The sequence below is a fragment of the Cryptotermes secundus genome, unplaced genomic scaffold (assembly GCF_002891405.2).
Source record: "Cryptotermes secundus unplaced genomic scaffold, Csec_1.0 scaffold164, whole genome shotgun sequence".
Taxonomy (NCBI): domain Eukaryota; kingdom Metazoa; phylum Arthropoda; class Insecta; order Blattodea; family Kalotermitidae; genus Cryptotermes; species Cryptotermes secundus.
In genome coordinates this window covers 1,043,897-1,065,872 of record NW_019729209.1, presented here as the reverse complement: position 1 = coordinate 1,065,872, position 21,976 = coordinate 1,043,897, and the positions used below count along the sequence as shown (strand labels likewise).

Genomic DNA, 21,976 nt, shown 5'->3' with positions numbered 1-21,976 from the left:
TTTCCGTGGGATCTGTGCACACAATCCTGCATGAAGACCTGCGAATGCGGAAAGTGTCCTCCAGGTGGGTGCCACGAATGCTGACGGACGACCACAAGGCTGCGCGCATGGCAATTTGCCAGGCGATGTTGACACGTGATGAAGGCATGAATGGGACTTTGTTTTCATCAACTGTGACAATGGATGAGACATGGATGCCATTTTCAATCCTGAAACAAAGCGCCAGTGAGCTCAATGGAAGCATACAGACTCACCACCACAAAAAAAAAATCTGGTAAGTGCCAGTGCTGAAAAAATGATGATGGCCATGTTTTGGGACAGCGACGGCGTAATCCTTATTCATTGCGTTCCAAAGGGCACTACGGTGATAGGTGCATCCTACCAAGATGTTTTGAAGAACAAGCTCCTTCCAGCACTGCGAGAAAAATAGCCGGAAAAGGCTGCACGTGTGCTCTTTCACCAGGACAATGCACCAGCGCATCGGGTGTACACGACGCAGCAGTTTCTTCATGAAAACAACCTTGAAGTGGTTTCTCATGCTCCCTGCTCACCTGACCTGGCTCCTAGCGATTTTTGGCTTTTCCCGACGATGAAAGACACTCTGCGTGGTCGCACACTCACCAGTCGTGCCGCTGTTACATCAGCGATTTTCCAGTGGTCAGAACAGACTCCTACAGAAGAGTTCATAGCGGCCATGGAATGATGGCGTCGACGTTGTGAAAAATGTGTATGGCCGCAGAAGTTTCAAATTTTTTGTATGATTATTGTGTGAGAAAAAAATCGGAGACCTTAGAACTTGAAAGCACAACGTAAATATATACAACAGGCTTTTAGTGGAACAACGTCTAGGAAGCGGAAATTAGTACATGCATCTCTGAACCTCCGTATTCTAGTGTTGTGCAACGTCTGCCCACACGTCATTGGAAGCGGTTCAGGAACTTCGACACACGACTGGTGCTGTGAAACCTACTTCAAATGCACTAGCATTCAGCATCTGCTGATCTTCGAAGCAGCGTGGCCAAGTAGTCATTCGATAACCTAAGATTTGAGGCTTTCACAGCGGTGACTGCAGTCTGTAGCCACCTGTTCACGCTCGCAGAGTTTTCTACCCTGAAGATGGAGGCGATACGTTCCTCCGAAACATCTGTTTGCACAAGATCTATATGACTCCACATCCCAGAAGACGGAATTCTTTTTATTCGATATTGTTTGACTTCCAGCATTGAAGTCAATAAATTTCGTCACTTCAATGTACTTTTTTCTCCGAGGTCAGCTTCCATCTGATGTTTCTTTGAGTCTAGAAATAGGATTTTTATAGCAGGGGAACATAGAATTCGAATCTGACTTCTATAGACCCGAATACTATGTACGTACATTACATACAGAAGTGCACACTTCACAGCAATGCGCCTACTAGTGCCAACAGACTCATTCGTGTCCCGTTGCTGCAACAGTTGTCAGATTCAGCACAAACTCTTCAGCTTTCCTCGTTCTTGCATATGGAGGATAAAGGGGTGCAATATGCGTCGTGTTTTGAAGTAAAGTAACGTTTAGGATTGGAAACCCTGAACACAGAGTCTGTATCACATCAAATTAAGCACAAAATCATATATCCGTCATTTGTCGAGAGGTATTGTTTTCCCCACTTTTTAAAACATTCTTCATTCCCTGTCTGATTTACTTTGCCTCCTTGCACTCACGTTACAAACACTCGTACCACTAATCGCATTTATTAAGAATTGAATATTTAAACTACGCCATCGCATTCAATAGATACGCATTCCAAACCACCTAAATTACCGAAAATAAGAGTTCAACTGACTAGCAACAGCCGCGAATATCACTTTTACCTTAAATAACAGTGCCACTCGAATTGCATGTCCGTTTTTCCATTCTACTGTTAATTATTGTTACTGCGATTCTTTGGTAACTGATGCTTAGATTACAGCTGGATGGTGGGATGCAAGGCAGCGACCCTTATAAATATTGGAATCAGATTTGGTTTTATATTTATACTGCTTACACAAATTGTTCTTGGAATAAACTTTACTGCATCTGGGATGGAGGTAACACCAAGGCTCATACACATTGCGAAATACAGGTCTGCTTCGAACTTTAGCCAAGACGTTGGCCTATGTTAGCCACGTTATTAGTGTTCAAGTTCTGACGTAAAAATTCCGGATGTGATTAGAATACTCATTCCCAGGCCTCCTATAATTACACGAAATAACTTCAATTTCTTCATCTGAGGCAATTTCGTCTTAAATTTTAGCTATCAGATATACACTGTTATGTTCATAAGGGTAGCAGCCAAATCCTAGTCGAAGAACACGCAATTCTGTTGATACGAGTATAGACACGTTATGAATTTGTGCTTGATTCTAAGAAGAATGAATTGACGGTTACTCGTTACACTTATTGCATTTGAGTGAATTTTTATATCTTAGAGGTTATTCTTCTATAACCCTTTAACTGGATAGATTCTTTAAGCGATGAGAAATTAACTTGGCTGTACTCTACGAAAGACATCTTAACATCTTTTCAGAAGGATATAATCAATATTTATTCGGACACAGAATTTGAGAGAGCTGAATTGTTGGCAACGTATGACTCTTAAGGAAAACTGATACACAAAACTAAATGCGATGCTGGAAAAAAACACAGCTGGCTGCTTCTTTTCTTTAGAATGGTTCTGGGAAAGTCAAAGGGAAATACATCACTTGCAAGAGGGCAGAGAGCCCTACTGTCTTTGTGCTGTGGATGATTTCAGAGAACAGAGATGCCTACTCTGTCTCGCCTTTTTTTTTTCTCCTCAGGCCTGAATTTCGATATGCGGATATTTAGAGGATATTTATTATCAATCGATCTAGTTACATGTCTTGCAAAAGACTTGTTGCTTTGAAACAAGCACATATTTCTAACAAAGGATGTTTTCCTTCCACATAGCGTAACTGACCCATTCTGGAGCGGAGGTTAATTAGGAGGTGGGAGTTACAGGTTGAACTGCTCCGCTCCCAAAATGAGATGCTGTAAATGTAAGTATTGTTATATCAATGAAAAGTTAAATATTCAGTGATAAACGGAAGAAAATGTATGCAAAGAAAGGAGTTATTTCACAAATCTTAGTATCCTGGTATTCGCCTTGAGCTACTGACGCGAAGCATGGGAATGCTCATAATAACTTCCGAGTGACTGTTAAGATGTTTTGAAAACTTGGTTGGTGTAGTTCAGAAAATTCTTGAACCATGATAAACTAAGTCACATAAGTTGAGTGACTAGTTGTAGCATAAAAATAATGTTTGTCGCATTACCGTATTTACGCATGTATAGGCCGCGTGCGTGTATAGGCCGCAGCACAATTTTCAGACAGAAATTATAGAAAAAATAATTTTCTTGGAATATTATTTCAGGAGTAGAACACCCTGTATTACTAATTATGAATATAATTTTTTTAAATGAAGTGTGATTTCGAATATTTCGAATATAAGCAGCACCCCAGTTTTCCTCTTGAATTTTTGGCAAAAAATGTGCGGCCTATACATGCGTAAATACGGTATTTTATGTCCATAATTTCTTTTATATGAAATCCACCAAGTTCAACACTACCTGTAAACGGCACATAATGGAAGCGCTAGACGACGTGAAATCCTATTGTCAGACATGAAGTAAAGACAGAGTACTGCGATTTTGAAAGAACTGATATCCTACTAAATTAACTATAAGGAGCACAGCCTGTGTCATAAGTTAGTAGTGCCCCTTCTGATCAAGACAATCCCCATTTTGTATGCAAACCGAAACGTCGTTACCGTGCTCATGATAGCCGGCCACTGGTCCCTATCCTGAGCAAGACAAATCCATTTGACAGTCTCGCACAGTATTTCAATCTTCAGTCCAGTCTTCAGACTCGATTTCTCTAAGCTCGATTTTGATATTAGCCATGCATCTATAGTCTAAGCCTCTCACGTGCCACCGGCTCTCGAGACCTACAAACCTATATTTTTTACTCATTTATCATTTCCACTTCTGCGTTACGTATCCCTCCAATCTAATTCTCTTCACTAAAACACCCGAACAATACTACATGAATATCACAAAATAAGAAGCTCTAGAATATATCGTGTTTTTCACTAGCCTTTTACTCATCACTCTGAGATTAGTGTAAGAACCTGACAGCTAAAAATTATAAGCTATATTACATGTGAAATTGGGGCACGCGGTAGCGTAGTTGGTTGAGGCACTATGCCACAAGCCGGAAGGTCTCGGGTTCAAGTTCCGATGAGGTCACTGAATTTTTTTCACTTTACCTAATCCTTCCAGCCGCACTATGACCCTGGGGTCGACTCAGCCTCTAACAGAAATTAATACCATGAATATTCTTGGAATATTCTTGGGGTTAAAGGGCGGCCGGCGCGGAAGGCTGACAACCTTGCCGCCATCTATGAGCCGATTGTCTAGAAAATGTGGGAGCCTCAACATCTCACAACCCTATGGACCTCCACGGCCTGTTACTGGGATACCTTTTTTTTTATTTTTACATGTGAATTTAGATACAATGAAAGCTGACTTTATCAAAAAGAAGTGTAACTATTAACAACCATAACATAGCTTGTTTCTAAAGGTCAAGGTCCCAAGCAATATTTCAAATGCCACATGGGAGCATGCGCAATCCACTCCTGCACTGACTATTTTCAGTAAGTTCACAAACAAAATATAATTTAATATGAATTTGTTAGCTGTTTTCCCTTATCATGACGACAGTTAATATGACATGACTAAGTAATCTACAAATTAACATTTGCTACTTAGAAACATGTGCAAGTCTATACAATTAGATATTTAGAATATGTTGATAACACTAGGGGGAAAAGAAAGCTCTGAACTTAGGTAACAAACACATAGGCTATATAGCATTGAAAGGCATTTGGTATCTTGGGGCTGAAGTGGAGGTGGTATAAATGGCCTGTTCTTAGGTGTCACCAAGAATCCTCCAAGCAGCATTAAGGAAGATTACGAAGTCTTAGGTACAGTAACTCATTTCCGTCGAGATTCAAACCTTCAAATAGCCCAAGAAAAAAAAACAAAAGAGCTTTGCCACACCGTGAGGTTCGGCAGGAATTTACTGTAAAGAACAATTATGTGGAAACAATACACACTATTGCCCGAGTTAATATTTTGACCATTAAATGGGCCGCAATTTAATTCCACTATTCTCTCCGCTGATTGAATTTTAGTTGTTTCAGCATTTTGCACTGTCAACTTCGGGGTTTCAGGTGTTAATAATACTGTAACAATAATTCGCTTTGCAGGACGGCGTGACGTGACGGAAGTTCAACAGTTTCCATCCTCTCGCAGCATTCCAATTATCTGAGAACTGACATTGTAAAATGTCGGGTAAATTCAAGTAAATGGGAAACAAAGGTAAAGTCGCCACCTGTTGTTTCGAGGAACAGAATCGCCTGACACCCAATTATAGGCTCCAGGCAACCTGGAATGCCTGTTACAGCCCTCTTTATCGTCTTTCCTACGCGAGAAAATAGCTGTGCTACTTACGAGAGCGGTGTCTGCCCCTCCTACGATGGTGATACCCAAGTTAGTGGCTACCCGAGGTATCTCAATGTGGCTGATCTCCCCTTCCAGCACTGGCAGCCTGGTGATTCCTGCAGCACAAACACAAGCATCCATGTCAACAAACATCGCTACGGGGAGAGATTCAAAGCACTAGCAAGGAGCTTAAATGAGGGGGGCAGCTTTCTGCAGCTTACCTGTTCTCACACTCGACATACAATTGAACTCGAGGTCTGGTGACTACAGTGAACAGTAAGGCAGCGTCATAGCTCAAGCGGTTAGTAGCTGACTTCCCACCGCGACGGCCCGGGTTCGATCCCGGGTCTGCTAAAGTGGGAAGTGTGGTGGACAAAGTGGCGTTGGGGCAGGTTTTCTAAGAGTACTTTGGTTTCCCCTGTCAATCTTCATTCCACCAATTGCTCCACAATCACCCTCACCTATCATCTGGGGCTGGTACAATAGGCCAGAAGTGGCCGCAGTACAAGGGACTTAGTCCCACCCCACTAGCAATAAAAAAAATACAGTGAACAGTATGAACGGTTCAGATGAAGATAATAGTAATTATAATTTATTTATTTATTTACTTGCTTACTCAACAGCCTAACGGTCAACTGTAAAGTATGAACGACAAAACAAGGCAACTCATAACAATAAAAATGTAATAAGTACAATCGGGCCAGCTATTATGTGGCGAAAAATGCATGTACATATATAGTAGTATATAGTATATACAGTAAAATATTAGTTGCACTCGGTACGAATGTGTGTGTGTATATATATATCGTACAGAGTGCAATTAATATTTTGCTAAGAGGAAAGAACTATAAAAATAATTAAGAAAATTTTGGTTCCAAATACGTCAACGTCCATGCAAACAACATCAGCAAACCAAGCGCATCTTAGCAGGATAACTTTCACTGGAAGAGCATATACTAAACATAGAAAAGTTTCTCATATACCGAGCAGGAACTCGTAGACAAATAGTTTCCAAAGGAGGACAGAATTTAGAACCACAAATTTAATATTCATAATGTGTATGTATTAACAGTCTTCAAGTGCATACTCTCCCATCTACCAATTCTACACTACATGTTTCGGCAGTATGCTGCCATCTTCAGGTGTAAGATGGCAGCATACTGCCGAAACATGTAGTGTAGAAGCGGCAAATGAGACTGTATGCACTTGAAGACTGTTAATACATACACATTATGAATGTGAATCAGTGCAACAGGACGCTAAAATACAACACAATTTTAACTAATCTAGGGCACAAGCGCGACTTTAAGGACATGTGGAAAGATGCGATTAAAACAAAGGGCTGCAAACTTCTGCTGGATGCCTTCCAGTTTCTTAGCATCAGTAGGCGTAATAGGGTTCCAAACAACAGAGGCCCGTTCAAGGTAGGCCTATTCTAACTAGGCTGAAATGTAACAGATTAAGATATTCAAGAGAAGGTTACACAGCGAACAATAACGAACCACTGTAATAACTTATAAAAATACGCAGTCAACGTCATTACACAAATTAAATTTAGAATCCAGAAATACTCCGAGTTCTTTAATAGAGTCGATACGGGTTACAGAGGATTAAAAATGTTTACATTTATAGATCAATATGTTGATTTTCCCTGAGAAGAGTATAGCTTTAATTTTACTAACCCTAAATTTCAAATACTAAGCATTATAATAATAATTCAATTCAATTCGTGTTTGTTTACGTGCAAACATAACAGCACAAAGGCCAGTTACAAAGTTAGCATGAGTATATAGAAATACACCAAAGTAATTAAAGAGCAAAATACAATAATAATAATAATAACAATAATAATTTCATTATCACAAATCTAAGTTGCTATTGACAATTGAGAAGTGTAAAGTATAGATATTTAGAAATAATAATAATAATAATAATAATAATAATATGAAGGACGTAACACCAATCATATGATTAAGAAGCATATATTCGTGACATACTGTAGGAAAGTATTCTTGTTATGACAAAAGTTAGAGTTTGAACGTTTCCATTTCAAAGGAGGGTGCCCAATATTTTTAATGGTGGTTAGCTGTGTATTAGTATTTATTTATATTACCTGGATCAAAAGTTTTTTACCCTATAGGTTTTCCTTTGCTCGCATTGTAGCAAAATTTTCTTCACCATTCCCCACGTTATCGGGAGTGCCACAAGGCTCCACCCTGGGATCTCTTTTGTTCAGCTTGTTTGGTAACAATTTATGTGTCAGAATTCATCTTTCCGACGTTCTATTATTTGCTGATAATCTAGAAATATATCGTGTCGCAAAGCCTCCTGAAGACTGTAAATTACTACTATCCGATATTGAAAGATACAGAACTGGTATATTGAAAATTACATGAAAAGCAGCATCCTTAACACCACTATAATTTCCTTTTTACTTATGAAACTAACAGTGACCATTTTAATTGCTATGTTAATGATGTTTCAATTGTGCGTACTGATTGTGTAAAAGATCGTGGCATTATGTTAAATAGCAAACTGTATTTTTATCGTCATGTTGACTACATATATTATCTTGCATTAAATTTTCTATGACTTGCTCGTTTCTTTGCACATATTTTTTTCCTACTGCTTTAATTTAGTCAAAGCTTGAATATGCTTTATAGCCTGAAATAGGCAGAATATAATAAACTGCAAAACAAACAAAGACATTTCGCGCATTTGTGTTACAATCGATTTACTTTGTTCCTCGTAATTATTTTTAAATTCAGAATCGTTTCAACTCCAGGAAGCTTTATTATGGACGGCGATATCTCGAAGTTCTATTTCTTGCTAAAGTTTTCGAGGACAAAATCAACTGTTGTTCTATTATGGATACACTCTGTCTCCATGTACCCACAAGCACATTTCTACACATTTCATATGACTGACCTGCAGTGCTTGTGAGATGCTGCTGGGGTTGAGTACGAAATTCTACTGCAGTATGGCAGCGTGTTCTGTCGTTAGGGGGCCCTATACACGTACGAGTCTGGCTCGCGAGTCCGACTCGGCTCAGGTTCCAATGAGCCAAACTCGTCCGTGTGTGGTGAAATTAATCTGGGCCCCTGCTCCTCGCCGAGGCGGACTCGCGAGCCAGACTCCTACGTGTATGGGCCGCCTTACTCTCATTGACAGAAAGACTTATCGAAACATATGAGCCTTTGCAACCTGTTTCCTTAGTCAGCCGAAGTACCCAACACAATTACTCCCAAAATGACAGTAGCAGGTGTTGGCTGCTATTTCTGCAGTAGTAAGTTCTATAATTTTTGGAAAGCAATACACCGCATGGGGGGACAGCCTGCCTCCGTGGTTGAAGTAGTTAACGAACTAACAATAAGACCAGGAGGAGAAGAACGAAAACTGCTTGACAAGCGAAACTTTTGTCTGTTCTTTGTTTTAAAGAAGAGACGTTATCAATTTCAATACTTAAATGTGCCCTCCCTACTCTCCTTCATTATACCTCGTTCATCTCCCCTCTCTTCTTAAATTTCGTTTCGGGATTTCTTTCCAAAAATATGGTGTCTCTGTTTGCAGACTTTTTATGCTGATAGCCGATAGAATTAAAATATCAACTTGAATAGTAACAATAAGGGTGCATAATCAAATGAATTAAATCATCAACAATAGGAGTTAGAGTTGATTTAATTTTATAACACGTAACTGAATTATCAAATTTACAGTCACAACGAATCTCTCTTTCCCCGGATTATGGAATTAACTCAGGATCATAGAGACTCTGGGTTTGATTTTGTTAAACAGTCTGGTTAGTTTCACAATCTCTCCAGGAAAGTGTTGTGACTATTATTGTGCAGTTAAGCATGAAAGAAAATTCTGTAATATGGGGTCGACCGTGGCAGAAATATGATGAAGTTAACTAAGCTGAAAGGCTTTATTAAAGACACTAAACTGCTCAATTTGAGAACGGAAGGATTTTTTTTTCAGTGTCTGAAAGTGTAAGATTTCTTGTATTCGTTATGCCTGAGCTGATATTTTCCGAACTTATGTGCATGTAAGGACTCCTTAACGTCAAGTGAACAGCGGTAGTGTAATTGCAGCTTTGAATTCGAAATAATGGGAGGGAGGGGGTGTAGAATTGTTTGGAAGAACTCTGTTGGATTTATGTCACCTTTCGAATGATATGTTTTGTGAATGGAACAAAAACACTTTATCGTCAGTCACACTTTCGTCCATGATATTCATACAACCACTGGTGTGCTTTCGATGTTTCTGATGTGCCATGTAGCTGCAGGTGGAATGGACACATTCAAAACACTCTCTGACCGAGGGTGTCAAATTTGTAGGCTTTCGAGGGACGTGCGTTCTTTTAAGGAGGGGGAGGATAACAGACCGACCGGCGTCAGCTGTACCACTTCTTCCATACGACAATAGTCCCCCCCCCCGCACTCTGAAGATGCCTGATGGCGCCCACCTTCTACCCACCGCGGAGATCGATAGAGATGTTGAGTGCCTCGTTCTTTGTCCCCTAACTTTCAGCTCTTCCTCTCAGGCGAGCTGGAGGCTGTGGTGAATCTGCACGGCTCAACCAATCGTTCCAAATAGCCGAACTGGATCTCTCTGAAGGAACAGGCGCGATAACAAATACTGAATGAGAACTTCATGGCTAGAATAACAATGAAATGGCCTCCTAAAATATTAAATCAATGAAAATATATTTAAGAAAAGTGTGATATTCACACAATTGTTTTCAGAGTTACGAACACAAACCTGAACAACAGATGTAGCTACATTTCATTTCACTGATGGCCCTTTCCTTTGAGAGGAACTGTAGAAAAATTATTTTATTGACTCCACGAGGGCATGTGGCTGCTCATGTCGGTCAACTAGTGATGTAGTTCTCTCAGAGGTCAATAAGTGTCAGGTAGCAGCTTCGAAAGTTTAGGTTTCCGCGGCGGTAAATATGAGGAGTGCTATCTTCTGGGATTTAGATGAACTTCACCAGACTACACGGTATCACATCCTAGTATATAGTGCTCTTTAGGGACCAGGCAAGTAAGGTACACTACATGTATAAAAATGTAAAATAGGGTAAAGGGGTCAAATAATTCCACCAACTGTGTTAACCAGGCAGAGCTTTTGAACTATAGGTCAGAAGTAAACAAAACTTAATTTCCTAAGAAACTGCAACCTTCGCAATTTCAGAGATGTACAGTGGTTTGTAATATCTTCAGTCTTAATCTCAAAGAAGATGTAATTTAAGAAAAGACAAAATTACATTATTACCATGCATGCAGGATATTAATGCCAGTCATATCATAAGTATTTTACTACAATATAAACTTGTAAATACAGAAATTTATTTAAGGGATATGACTACTAGTAACACAATTATGTAAACTCAAGACATTGTATGCTTNAATATGAAGACGGCAAGACATGCAGTGAACTAGTTTATCGTAAATCGAATAAGCACCTGAAGATGGCACTTTTGTGCCGAAACATGTAGTGAGAGAGAGAGGAGCGAGATAGATGAGTGTATGCACTGGAAGACGGTTGAAATAAATCATGGACTTAAATCAGTGCAACAGGACGCTAAAATATAACAGTTTAAGTTCTGTCTCGTCCACGATGTATATCAAATAACGCCGTTGTTGCAACTTCATAGCGTCCAATGTTTGCCTCAAAAGTTTGACACAATCATGTAGAGTTTCTTTGCTAACGATCACCAGTCAGCCATAGCTGAGATTTTCTGCTTTCCTCAGAGTTAAGCCTGGGTTCATTCTTAGAGAGCAAACCAGTCCTTGTCGACCATTCTGCCTCTCCACGGATTCTGCATGCTATGTTCCTTGCATATTTGAACAGCAAACCAGCCAATGTGATTTAGTGTAAGTCCAAAACTATCTTGTAAACGGACGATTGTTCGGTGAAGTTGTTTTTCAGTATCTGCAGCCAAGACTGCATTTCGCCCAAGCTTCTTCAGAGGAGATCCCTCTTGACTAACCCAGTCATGAAGTGTCCAGCTAGGAATACCATGTATCTCGGACTCAGCTGCAGGAGGATTCCCAGAATTTATAGCAGATGTGGCGAACTTTAATGATTCTGTTCTGGCCGCGCCATAGCTCAAGCGTTTAGTCGCTGGATTCCCAACGCGGCGGCCCGGGTTCGATCCCGGGTCTAGTTAAGTGGAATTTGTGGTGGACAAAGTGGCGCTGGAGCGGGTTTTCTCCGAGTACTTCGGTTTCCTCTGTCAATCTTCATTCCACCAAATTCTCCATCATCATAATCACCCGGGGTAGGCTACAATAGGCCAATCAGTGGCCGCCGTGCCTAGTGGACCAAGTTGGACTCCACCCCCCACTAAACGAAATAAATAAAATATAACGATTCTATTGATCCCTGTGCCCTGGCACCTTTGAATGTTTTCATCATCTCAAACGAACAGTACCAGATTTTCGGGCCAAAATTCTATAATAAGAAGAAAACAAATTGAACACATCAACATACAAGACAGATTATATTGTACAAAAGAGGTTAATGAAATCATAATATCCTTGTTTATTCGTTTGACTGCCCTAGCAATACTAGGTGAACTGAATAGCTCTGCATTACCAAATTCGTCCTTTATTTATGTATTTATTAAACTCTCTTAAGCACAAATATTTTCCTCGGACTGGAGCTGTGGTTGTCATGGTGGCGTCGACAGCAGTACTGTGAGTAGTCCTAGAAAAGAGAAGATGTTCTCTACAAGAAATCGCGAATCTGTGAATCATTCATGATAGCGAAGGAACACACGAAGTATCTTAATTTCTATGCGGTGGATGTGTTTCAATGCGGCAGTGATACTAGATCAAAAGAGATTTCCTCTAGGAACTGACGCCAATCCAGATGAAATTCTAAATCGACTGTAGTGTAAGTCAAGCACGTCTTGAGGAGCCTTCTTGGCTTTAAAATTCGGCTTGAGTCCCCCCCCCCATACCCTGCTGTAAATTGCGGGATCGTTCCAGAAAAGCTGCAATATTTATAATTCTGCTGGAAGCAAGTTTTTCTTTAATCATAGAAAAAGGTTTGCATTCTCTTCAGCACTTGTTTTCTTTCATTTTCTTTTGTGTGCTTTTCAGAACGAGGTACATAAACTTCCACAATTAACCAAGAGGTATAACACAGTCTTCAAATCCAATTTCAGGTCCTACAAGCAGTAATAACATGACAAGGGGTACTCAACAAGTGGGACTGAGTCAGCTGTATCCTCTTGTCTGATGTCAGAATTGCTTTTCTTTCTAATACCCGTAGGTTGGAAAGTTAGGGGTTTAGGGAAGAGAAAACATTTATTGACATGCTATTAAATGTATGAATATTTAAACACAAATGGATGATAGGTTAGTCTGCACTAGAACTGCTACAGCAGTTTTGTGTTCAAGGATAACAATCTTGGAAGGAGGAACGAAAGAGGGACAGATTCTTAAGTCATTACTTTTAAGTTCAGGTGGAATTACAACCACATGCGACAGAGATCATACAAAGGCTTCAATCAATCTGCCTTTCATTTGCAAACAGCATATTGTTCAAATAACAGGAATTTTAAAATGGTGTCAATCGCGCCGAAAAGTATGACTTTATTCATATCAACTGTATGTCACTACTCTCATCTTATCTGAAAGTTTAAGCCCATAAACCTAATGTCCTTCATTTTAACTACTGGTTAAAATGTTTCAGTAAGTTTCAGAATAATCCGCGAGGGACCGATGCGCTGCGTTCTCATTTTGAAGAATATTTGGGGCACGCGGTAGCGTAGTTGGTTGAGGCACTGTGCTACAAACCAGAAGGTGGCGGGTTTGAATCCCGATAAGGTCATCGGATTTTTCAATTCACTTAACCCTTCCAGCCGCACTATGGCCCTGGGGTCGACTCAGCCTCTAACAGAAATGAGTGCCAGGAATCAGCCTTGGGGGTAAAGAGTGGCTGGCGAGTAAGGCTGACAACCAAACCTCCATCTGTGAGCCGATTTTCTAGACAATGTGGGAGCCTTGGCGTCTCTCAGCCCTATGAGCCTTCAAGGCCTGTTACAAGGATACTTTTACTTTTTTACTTTTAATTTATTGCTTATAATATCCTGCATGAATGAAACTACTGACGGTAAAACAGTATAACTTGTTCTTACTTTAAAACAAATATTAGAATAACGTATTGTTGAATGACAATAGAGCTAAACACAATCTAGATGTCTAAAATGCTTCTACACTCATACCAAAAGAAATGAAGCGCATCAATAATTTTCAGGAATTCAATGCCAATTCAATATAAACCAAGAAAGCAGTCTTCTGAGATGTTGCACCGTGTAGATCTGGTGTTAACCGACGTTTCGGAGGAACGTATCGCCTCCATATTCATGGTAGAAGGAAAAAATAAGACTGGTACCATTCTGCTTGTACCGGTTCTCACGGTCTCTTCGCTTGCGGATTTTTTATTTCTTCCTTCTACCCTGAATATAGAGGCGATACTTTCCTCCGAAACGTCGATTAACACCACATCTACACGGTGCCACATCCCAGAAGACTGCTTTCTTCATATTCACCGCCGTGAAAACCTCAAATTTTACAATATAAACCAAGTTTAGCAAGAATTCACAACCATGTACACAAGGGCATTGTGCAGCACAGCGGACGGCAGGGATTCACAACTACATGCTCGAGGGCACCACGTGGTGTAACAAACAGACTTGCGGTAAGCGTGAACAAAAGAAAGCTTAAACATGTCATTAATGCAACGTGGTGAATGCAACACATCAGCTGACGAACTATAAGCTATGGCAGCTACATTAATATGGGAGGAACTGCGCAAGAGTCCGCCTGCTTCCTTCATAACAACAAAACTAAGCTGGACTTTCTTACGCCCCACATTTGTCTGTATTGACGCGTACATATATAAATTTTAGGTAGTGTGTTTAATCTAGGGACTATATAGAATTCCTAGGCATTAAGACTATGTTTACTTCTATGCCCAAGTACTTCATATTGTGGCATGTAGACCCGTTGCTAGGCAACGATCGCGAAATAAGCAGCTATAAAATATCCTTTGCTTAGCAATGGTTTGTAAACAACGGTCGTTGCTAATTACTGGTCGTAATAGACACGCACGCAACAATAGAAGACCTGTTGGAAGAGGTGTTCTGCGTTCTTATTGCTGCTTATAAAGACTAATGAAGTGATACAACAGAAAATATGAGTGTAAGAAAAATGAAACAGACCAAACACTATTTAAAAGCCCTAATGGCATAAGACATTTGTATTAACCCTTTAAAGAACCACTTCTTCTGCATCACACAGAAATCCAGTTCGTACCTCAGAGGGAAACAGTAGGGACCGTACTAGGTCATGCAGTTTGTCTCCGTCTTTCACTGCGGCGGCCCGGGTTACATCCCAGGTCAGGTCATGATTTATGATGGACAAAGTGGCACTGAGGCCGGTTTTCTACAAGCATTCCGGGTTTCCCTGACGATTCTCATTACACGAACTCCTTCATTTTCATTCAAGCTACATAAGTCTCATTACCGATAGCGTCGATAAATAACACACTTGAAAAAAGAAATGTAAAGTTTTTGTTACAGAGGTCAACGGCGTGATACTGCTAGGAACAGAGCCGTTGTTATTGTGAGTAACAAAACACACTCTATGCGTAGACACACGGCGTGTCCTCTATTACCTAGAATTCGGGACGATGGAAAAAGTCCAAAACCCCAGTAAATCTGCGGGCCATCCACCACCGTCAGAACCCTTTAGAATCTACACTCTGTGGGCATAATACAAAATTTTAGTATCCTAAAACAGGTCGTACATATAGAACCACTGGGCTTTAAAGGGTTATAGGAGAAATAATTATTTACATTACCTTATTCCTACTCGAGGACTAGGACCTTATCTTGAATAGGAGGTTTTCGCGCCCTAGTAATCAAGAGAGCTATACTGGCGGCAGCGTAAGCTCCTGGTAGAGCGACCCATGCCAGGTGGATCAAAGGGTAAGGGCCAGACGAAGTGCAGTTGTTGGTTCTCCAGGTTGGGGTTTTGGCATTGGACTAAGGACCCCCACTCCGGAAAATGTACTGTTACGAAACCTCCAGATATCCCCCCCCCCAAAAAAGAAAGAATTAGTGCAAGACAGACACAAAGTCGTAGCGCCAGTAAAGAAGAATAAGAAGTTATGTTAGTTTGGTCATGAGTAATGTGTGTAGGTTACGTCAGATCAGAGCAGGAGAGCTCAAGCTTTTAGGCAGGCGATTCACACTGAAAGATGTAATATGCTACGAGAACTGGAACATTCAAAGGACGATTGGTTGCAATTTTGAAATGACAGTTCACATAATAGCACGCAATTGCATAACGGTGATACTAGATCGCAACTTCTATCTGGTGGTCTTCATAAGAGTGAAGGCCCATTCACATACATATGTCAGTGTGTTTCCGAAAGGGTTCCAGCTTCATTTCAAGGGGCTCTGACAGACCCAGGCTCATAGGAAATGAGTTTCTGTTGACTTAGAAATTTGGTATTTAAGTCATTTAAGTAGTCTCTGACGTCACATAGCAATGCCAAATCTAAAAGCCGTTTTTCATCACTAAGTTCAGCCAAAACTTTGCTTTTCTCGATCTTGAACGTTTCCATTTATAGCCTCAAAGATAAAAAAAAAAGATTTTCAACAACCCCAAACCACGAACCAACCACGTGACTTCCGTAATATACAAGACGTTCCATATTTCGCAAAATTTCTGGTAAAGAAGATGGAAACTGGCGATGGAACTTTCATAACGCGTTGAAACTTCTAAAACCACACCCAGCGCAGATAGAGGTCACCTTTAGTTTTGTGCAGGGAAACTTAAGTTTCTTCATGGTGTCACACACACACACACACACACACACACACACGCACTAAAAATACATCTTCTTCTGTTGTTGTGCCATGCAAACCTTTCAGACTAGATTAGTTCTTCGACCACCTGATAAGATTCCTTTATGTCTGGGACGACGATTAATAGCCGGGCAGTATCACCTGTGCCATTACTTGTATTCAGGCTTTGAAGTCCTTCTGCTTTGTTTCTGAGCTGTACAAGGAACTACTGATATCTACAGCTCGTCGGGTAGCTGTTGCACGGGACAAACTTATAGTACTAAAATCAGTTTATTTTTCCGAACAAAGTTCATGCACTCTGTGTTGTAATAATGTTATTATAAATTCACCGCCGGAAAAATAATCCTTCCGCAAAAAGAAAGTAACATGACAACCTATCCACAATGCAGAGGAAGGATAACTGGATTGTTTTCTGAAGACATTCTGTTTTTTCTTAAGCCGCCATTTTTTCTGTTCTTAGATCATCGATAGTTTTTTGCACTTTTTTCGTCCTCGGAACTGAAATCCCTATCAATATTATATTCCTTCAAAACAACAATACATTTATTACAGAAGTACTATATGGTACACCTGTCTACGTTGGTTTCCACAATTCCAGTTCTTGCTAAAGGCATTATACATAAGTTTTTTCCTAACTTAGCTCAGTTATTCTTATTAACGCAATCCAAAGCAACTAATATCGGAAAAACATACTCACTGTTTGCATTTAGAACACCGCACAGGACAGAATTCATGTAAACAATCCAAAGAATGATACTTACAGCTACCAGGAACTGTTCAATTCTTCCCAGCGACCAACTAGGGTAAATTCAATTGTTCCAAGAAGTTGCATTGAAATAACATTGACATCTATTAGAGTCCGCATGAAACCCTGCCGCATGCACACTCGGTTTTGTAATAAAAACAAAACCAACATCTCGTTCATATAAGCTAATCGATACTCGAGAAATGCATTACAACTGAAACCTCGAAACAATGTCGAGCTCGCGCGTGTTCTGGTGGCAATTTTGCAGACTAGTGACAACAATAAATATTGGAATTACAATATAGTGGACAACTGAAGGGGGGGGGGATTCTCACTACCCAAAACAGGTGGAACATATAGGACGCTTACAACATTTGTCCTTCGTTTCTACCAGTCTTTAAACATTCCTTCGAATTAAGTGGCCGCTATCTAACTAATCATTCAGGCCGCGCCATAACTTAGGCGGTTAGTGGCCTGCTTCCCATTGCGGCGGCCCAGGTTCGAGCTCAGGTCAGGTCATGTGGGATTTGTGGTGGACAAAGTGGCACTGGGGCAGGTTTTCTCAGAGTGCTTCGGTTTCCCCTACCATTTCTCACTTCATCGATTACTACATATACATCTATCGTCCTGGCTTAGTACAGTAGTCCAATTAGTGGCCGACGCACCAAGTGGGCTCAGTCTCACCAAACCCCAAGAAACAAAATAAACTAAACTACTTATCATTTGGAGGGAGGTCAACCACCTGCTCTTAGCGACTAGTGTTTACACCACATGACCTCACTGCTCAACAACATCAAATTGACTCATAAGAATATGTACAGATCGTGCGACAACTGCCAATCAATTCAAGAAATGATTAAGAAGTTTTTCTTTCGAAAAAAAAGTTCGAGACCGTTCATTATTTTGTGATTCTCAAGTTACGCAACGATTCTCTTCCATACGCAGATGGTACAGAGCAGCAACGGGTTTAGAAGGAGGTGCCGCACCGGCCAGAAACCCACCTGCTGGGAACTTTACCCCGGTTGTGACGAGAAGTTCACCGCTCACCTCCATCCAGCGCCGAGGTTTAGAATGCCACACCCCCATTCCTGCACACGTCTTCACTGTGTTTTACTTTACTTTGTCGCACCGGCACATAGCTCTGGGAATAGAGGGGATCCATGGATAATGTCACAGGAGAGGCAGCCAGTCCGTCAGACAGGTAGAAACGAAGGGTCCAAGGCGGATTGTGCACGTGTTAATGTTTGGCTGCCCGTCTTCTGTACACACTGCAGCGAGCGCTATTTGTCTTCCGTGCTCAAGGCACCGGCTCAGTCACGTGTACATATTGACTTTGATTTCCTGTATACAGAATGTATACTCAGTGTTACACTGCAGTCTACAGTTGTGTTTAGACACATTCAAGTGTTCACTACAAGAGAACGCCATACAAAGCATGTTAGTCAGACAGTAAAATGTTTGGCTGGCATTGGGGAGACATTGAGTTTAAGCCCCCCAGTGAATTAGGGGCAGTGTCTTCAAACAGGCCACGGCCACGTGTATGCAGTTAATTATCTACTCGTCACTTGTCACCAACTTTAGGAAACTGTACAATTGTTTTGGGTTTCGAAACCGGGCTCCCAAAGCCTTATATTCTTAAGCCCCAAGTTGAAGCGACATTAAGCAGCTGTGGCCGTCCTTCTGTGATTTGTCTGTAGACACGGCGATGTCGCACCTTCGCTGTAGGACATGGGCTCAAAGGGCCGGATATATCTAATTGCAGGTATAGGTAGAAATACACTCACTCATGGGCTTAATCCTTCTTGAGAAGATGCCACTTGTGCAGCTACTCAAGAATTTCTCAGCAGTTTGTGAAACCCGAAGGTTCATTACCGTGTTCAAAAGAGCCCTGCGCTGGTCCCTATCCTGAGCCAGATCCATCCTATCTCTCTAATATCCATTTTAATAATGTCCAACCACTTATGTCTTCGTCTTCCCAGTGGTCCCTTTCCTTCGGTTTCTCATCAATATCCTATATGTATTCTTCTTCTCCCTCATTCGTGCTACATGCCATGCTAATCTCATGCCCCTTGACTTGATCATTCTTATTATATTTGGAGAAGAGTACAAGTTATGAACCTCCTCATTATGCAGTTTTCTCCAACCTCCCGTCACTTCATCCCTCTTCGGCCAATATACACGTATTCTCCTCACCACCCTGTTTTCAAACACCCTCAATCTATGGTCCTCCCTTAATATCAAGGTTTCACACTCATATAGAACAAAAGAGGTAACAATTACGAGTATTAATATAATTAAGTTTATTTGTGTGCTAGTGAATTACTTCGTGAAGAAAGGTCGTAATGACGTTTCTCCTGTTGGAAGATAACGTGCAATTTAGGCTGGTTAACTCCGGCAGAAATATCTGGCTCTTTCTCAAGTTCATATAATGATGATCACTGAGACAACCAGGAACGGCACACTGGTCTCATTCCATTAACAAAGGGCTTCTCAAACTTTGTCACACCGTGACATACTGAAATTATATACAAATTTACACGACCTCTCACTTTTGCTGATCAGCTAAAAGTGCAGTTCTGCACACTGTCGAATGTCCCTATCAGGCTCCATGGTGACACAAGCAATCTAAATAACAATAATAAACTCCGTGATTTTAGTCCGCAAGCGAACTATACCAATCGCCTCTGTGGTCCAGTGGTCAACGTTCCTGGCTGCAGATCCAGAGGTCCGGGTTCGATTCCCTGCGCTAACAGATTTTTTTCTGAGAAGTAGTGGGCCTGGAACGGGGTCCACTCAACCTCGTGATGATAATTGAGGAGCTATTTCAAGGAAATAGCGGCTCCGGTCTATAAAGCCGAAATTAACGGCCGTGGGATTCGTTGCGCTGACCATGCGGCACCCGCTATCCGCAAAAGTTGGCACTAAACTTCGCCGACAAGCGGCGGTCGCTCGGTCGGTCGGTAAATAACTCTATATTCCTACAATAAACTAACTCATAGCATATTCCATTGTAGTCACAAAGAAAGACTTATCAAAACTGTGAGTTGGTATAACCATAGTTTAAATAATTCTTAAAAATCAAGCGCCCCCCCCCCGGGGTCTCGACACACAGTTTGAAAAACCATGCATTACTCTCCCACGGAAGTTACAACACCTTATCAGTCACATTTTGTATGTTTATTTGCACTGTTAATATAAGTAGCATTCAAGAAAGTTCACGGCTTATTCACTTCATATGACAGCGAGAGGTCGAAGATGAATTACACGAAAGATGTAAATGGTTTCAGTGGTTAAGAACCTGGAACTTTTAAGTGTAACGTAACCCGAATACGTCCAGTTCCGACGAAGTTACGACACGAAGTGCTTTCAGGTAAGCTTCCTTGCAAGAGCGTGGCTTCATTTCCACAGCCAGCTGCCAATAGCTAAAGAGGAAATCCGCCTTTTCAGCTCACAACATGGCGCTCGCCTAAGAGCACACCCAAGCGACTTAGCTGGGAGCCTCATGACTCAACCGAGCGACAACAGGCGACTCACAATATGGCGCTCGCCTAAGTGCACACCAAAGCGACTTAGCTGGGAGCCTCATGACACAACCGAGCGACAACAGGCGACTCAAAACATGGCGCTCGCCTAAGAGCACACCCAAGCGACTTAGCTGGGAGCCTCATGACTCAACCGAGCGACAACAGGCGACTCACAATATGGCGCTCGCCTAAGTGCACACCAAAGCGACTTAGCTGGGAGCCTCATGACACAACCGAGCGACAACAGGCGACTCAAAACATGGCGCTCGCCTAAGAGCACACCCAAGCGACTTAGCTGGGAGCCTCATGACTCAACCGAGCGACAACAGGCGACTCACAATATGGCGCTCGCCTAAGTGCACACCAAAGCGACTTAGCTGGGAGCCTCATGACACAACCGAGCGACAACAGGCGACTCAAAACATGGCGCTCGCCTAAGAGCACACCCAAGCGACTTAGCTGGGAGCCTCATGACTCAACCGAGCGACAACAGGCGACTCACAATATGGCGCTCGCCTAAGTGCACACCAAAGCGACTTAGCTGGGAGCCTCATGACACAACCGAGCGACAACAGGCGACTCAAAACATGGCGCTCGCCTAAGAGCACACCCAAGCGACTTAGCTGGGAGCCTCATGACTCAACCGAGCGACAACAGGCGACTCACAATATGGCGCTCGCCTAAGTGCACACCAAAGCGACTTAGCTGGGAGCCTCATGACACAACCGAGCGACAACAGGCGACTCAAAACATGGCGCTCGCCTAAGAGCACACCCAAGCGACTTAGCTGGGAGCCTCATGACTCAACCGAGCGACAACAGGCGACTCACAATATGGCGCTCGCCTAAGTGCACACCAAAGCGACTTAGCTGGGAGCCTCATGACACAACCGAGCGACAACAGGCGACTCACAATATGGCACTCGCCTAAGTGTACACCCAAGCGACTTAGCTGGGAACCTCATGACTCAACCGAGCGAAAACAGGCGACTCACAATATGGCGCTCGCCTAAGTGCACACCCAAGCGACTTAGCTGGAAACCTCATGGCTCAACCCGACGGCAACGGGCGACTCACAATATGGCGCTCGCCTAAGTGCACACCCAAACGACTTAGCTGGGAACCTCATGGCTCAACCCAGCGATAACAGGCGACTCACAATATGGCGCGCGCCTAAGTGTACATCCAAGCGACTTAGCTGGGAACCTCATGGCTCAGCCCGACGGCAACGGGCGACTCACGATATTGCGCTCGCCTAAGTGCACACCCAAACGAC

The 21,976-nt window shown here is 41.9% G+C and overlaps 1 protein-coding gene across 5 annotated transcripts in view; it reads right to left on the bottom strand.

Annotated features, from left to right (window-relative positions):
* Positions 1-21,976, bottom strand: part of LOC111865374 (ligand of Numb protein X 2) — a 597,517-nt gene that overhangs the window by 60,846 nt on the left and 514,695 nt on the right. For all 5 annotated transcript variants that reach the window (XM_023853347.2, XM_023853345.2, XM_023853346.2 and 2 more), the window contains one exon: positions 5,551-5,657. In XM_023853347.2, coding sequence (XP_023709115.1) covers positions 5,551-5,657 — 107 coding nt within the window. The remainder of the gene's footprint in view (positions 1-5,550; positions 5,658-21,976) is intronic.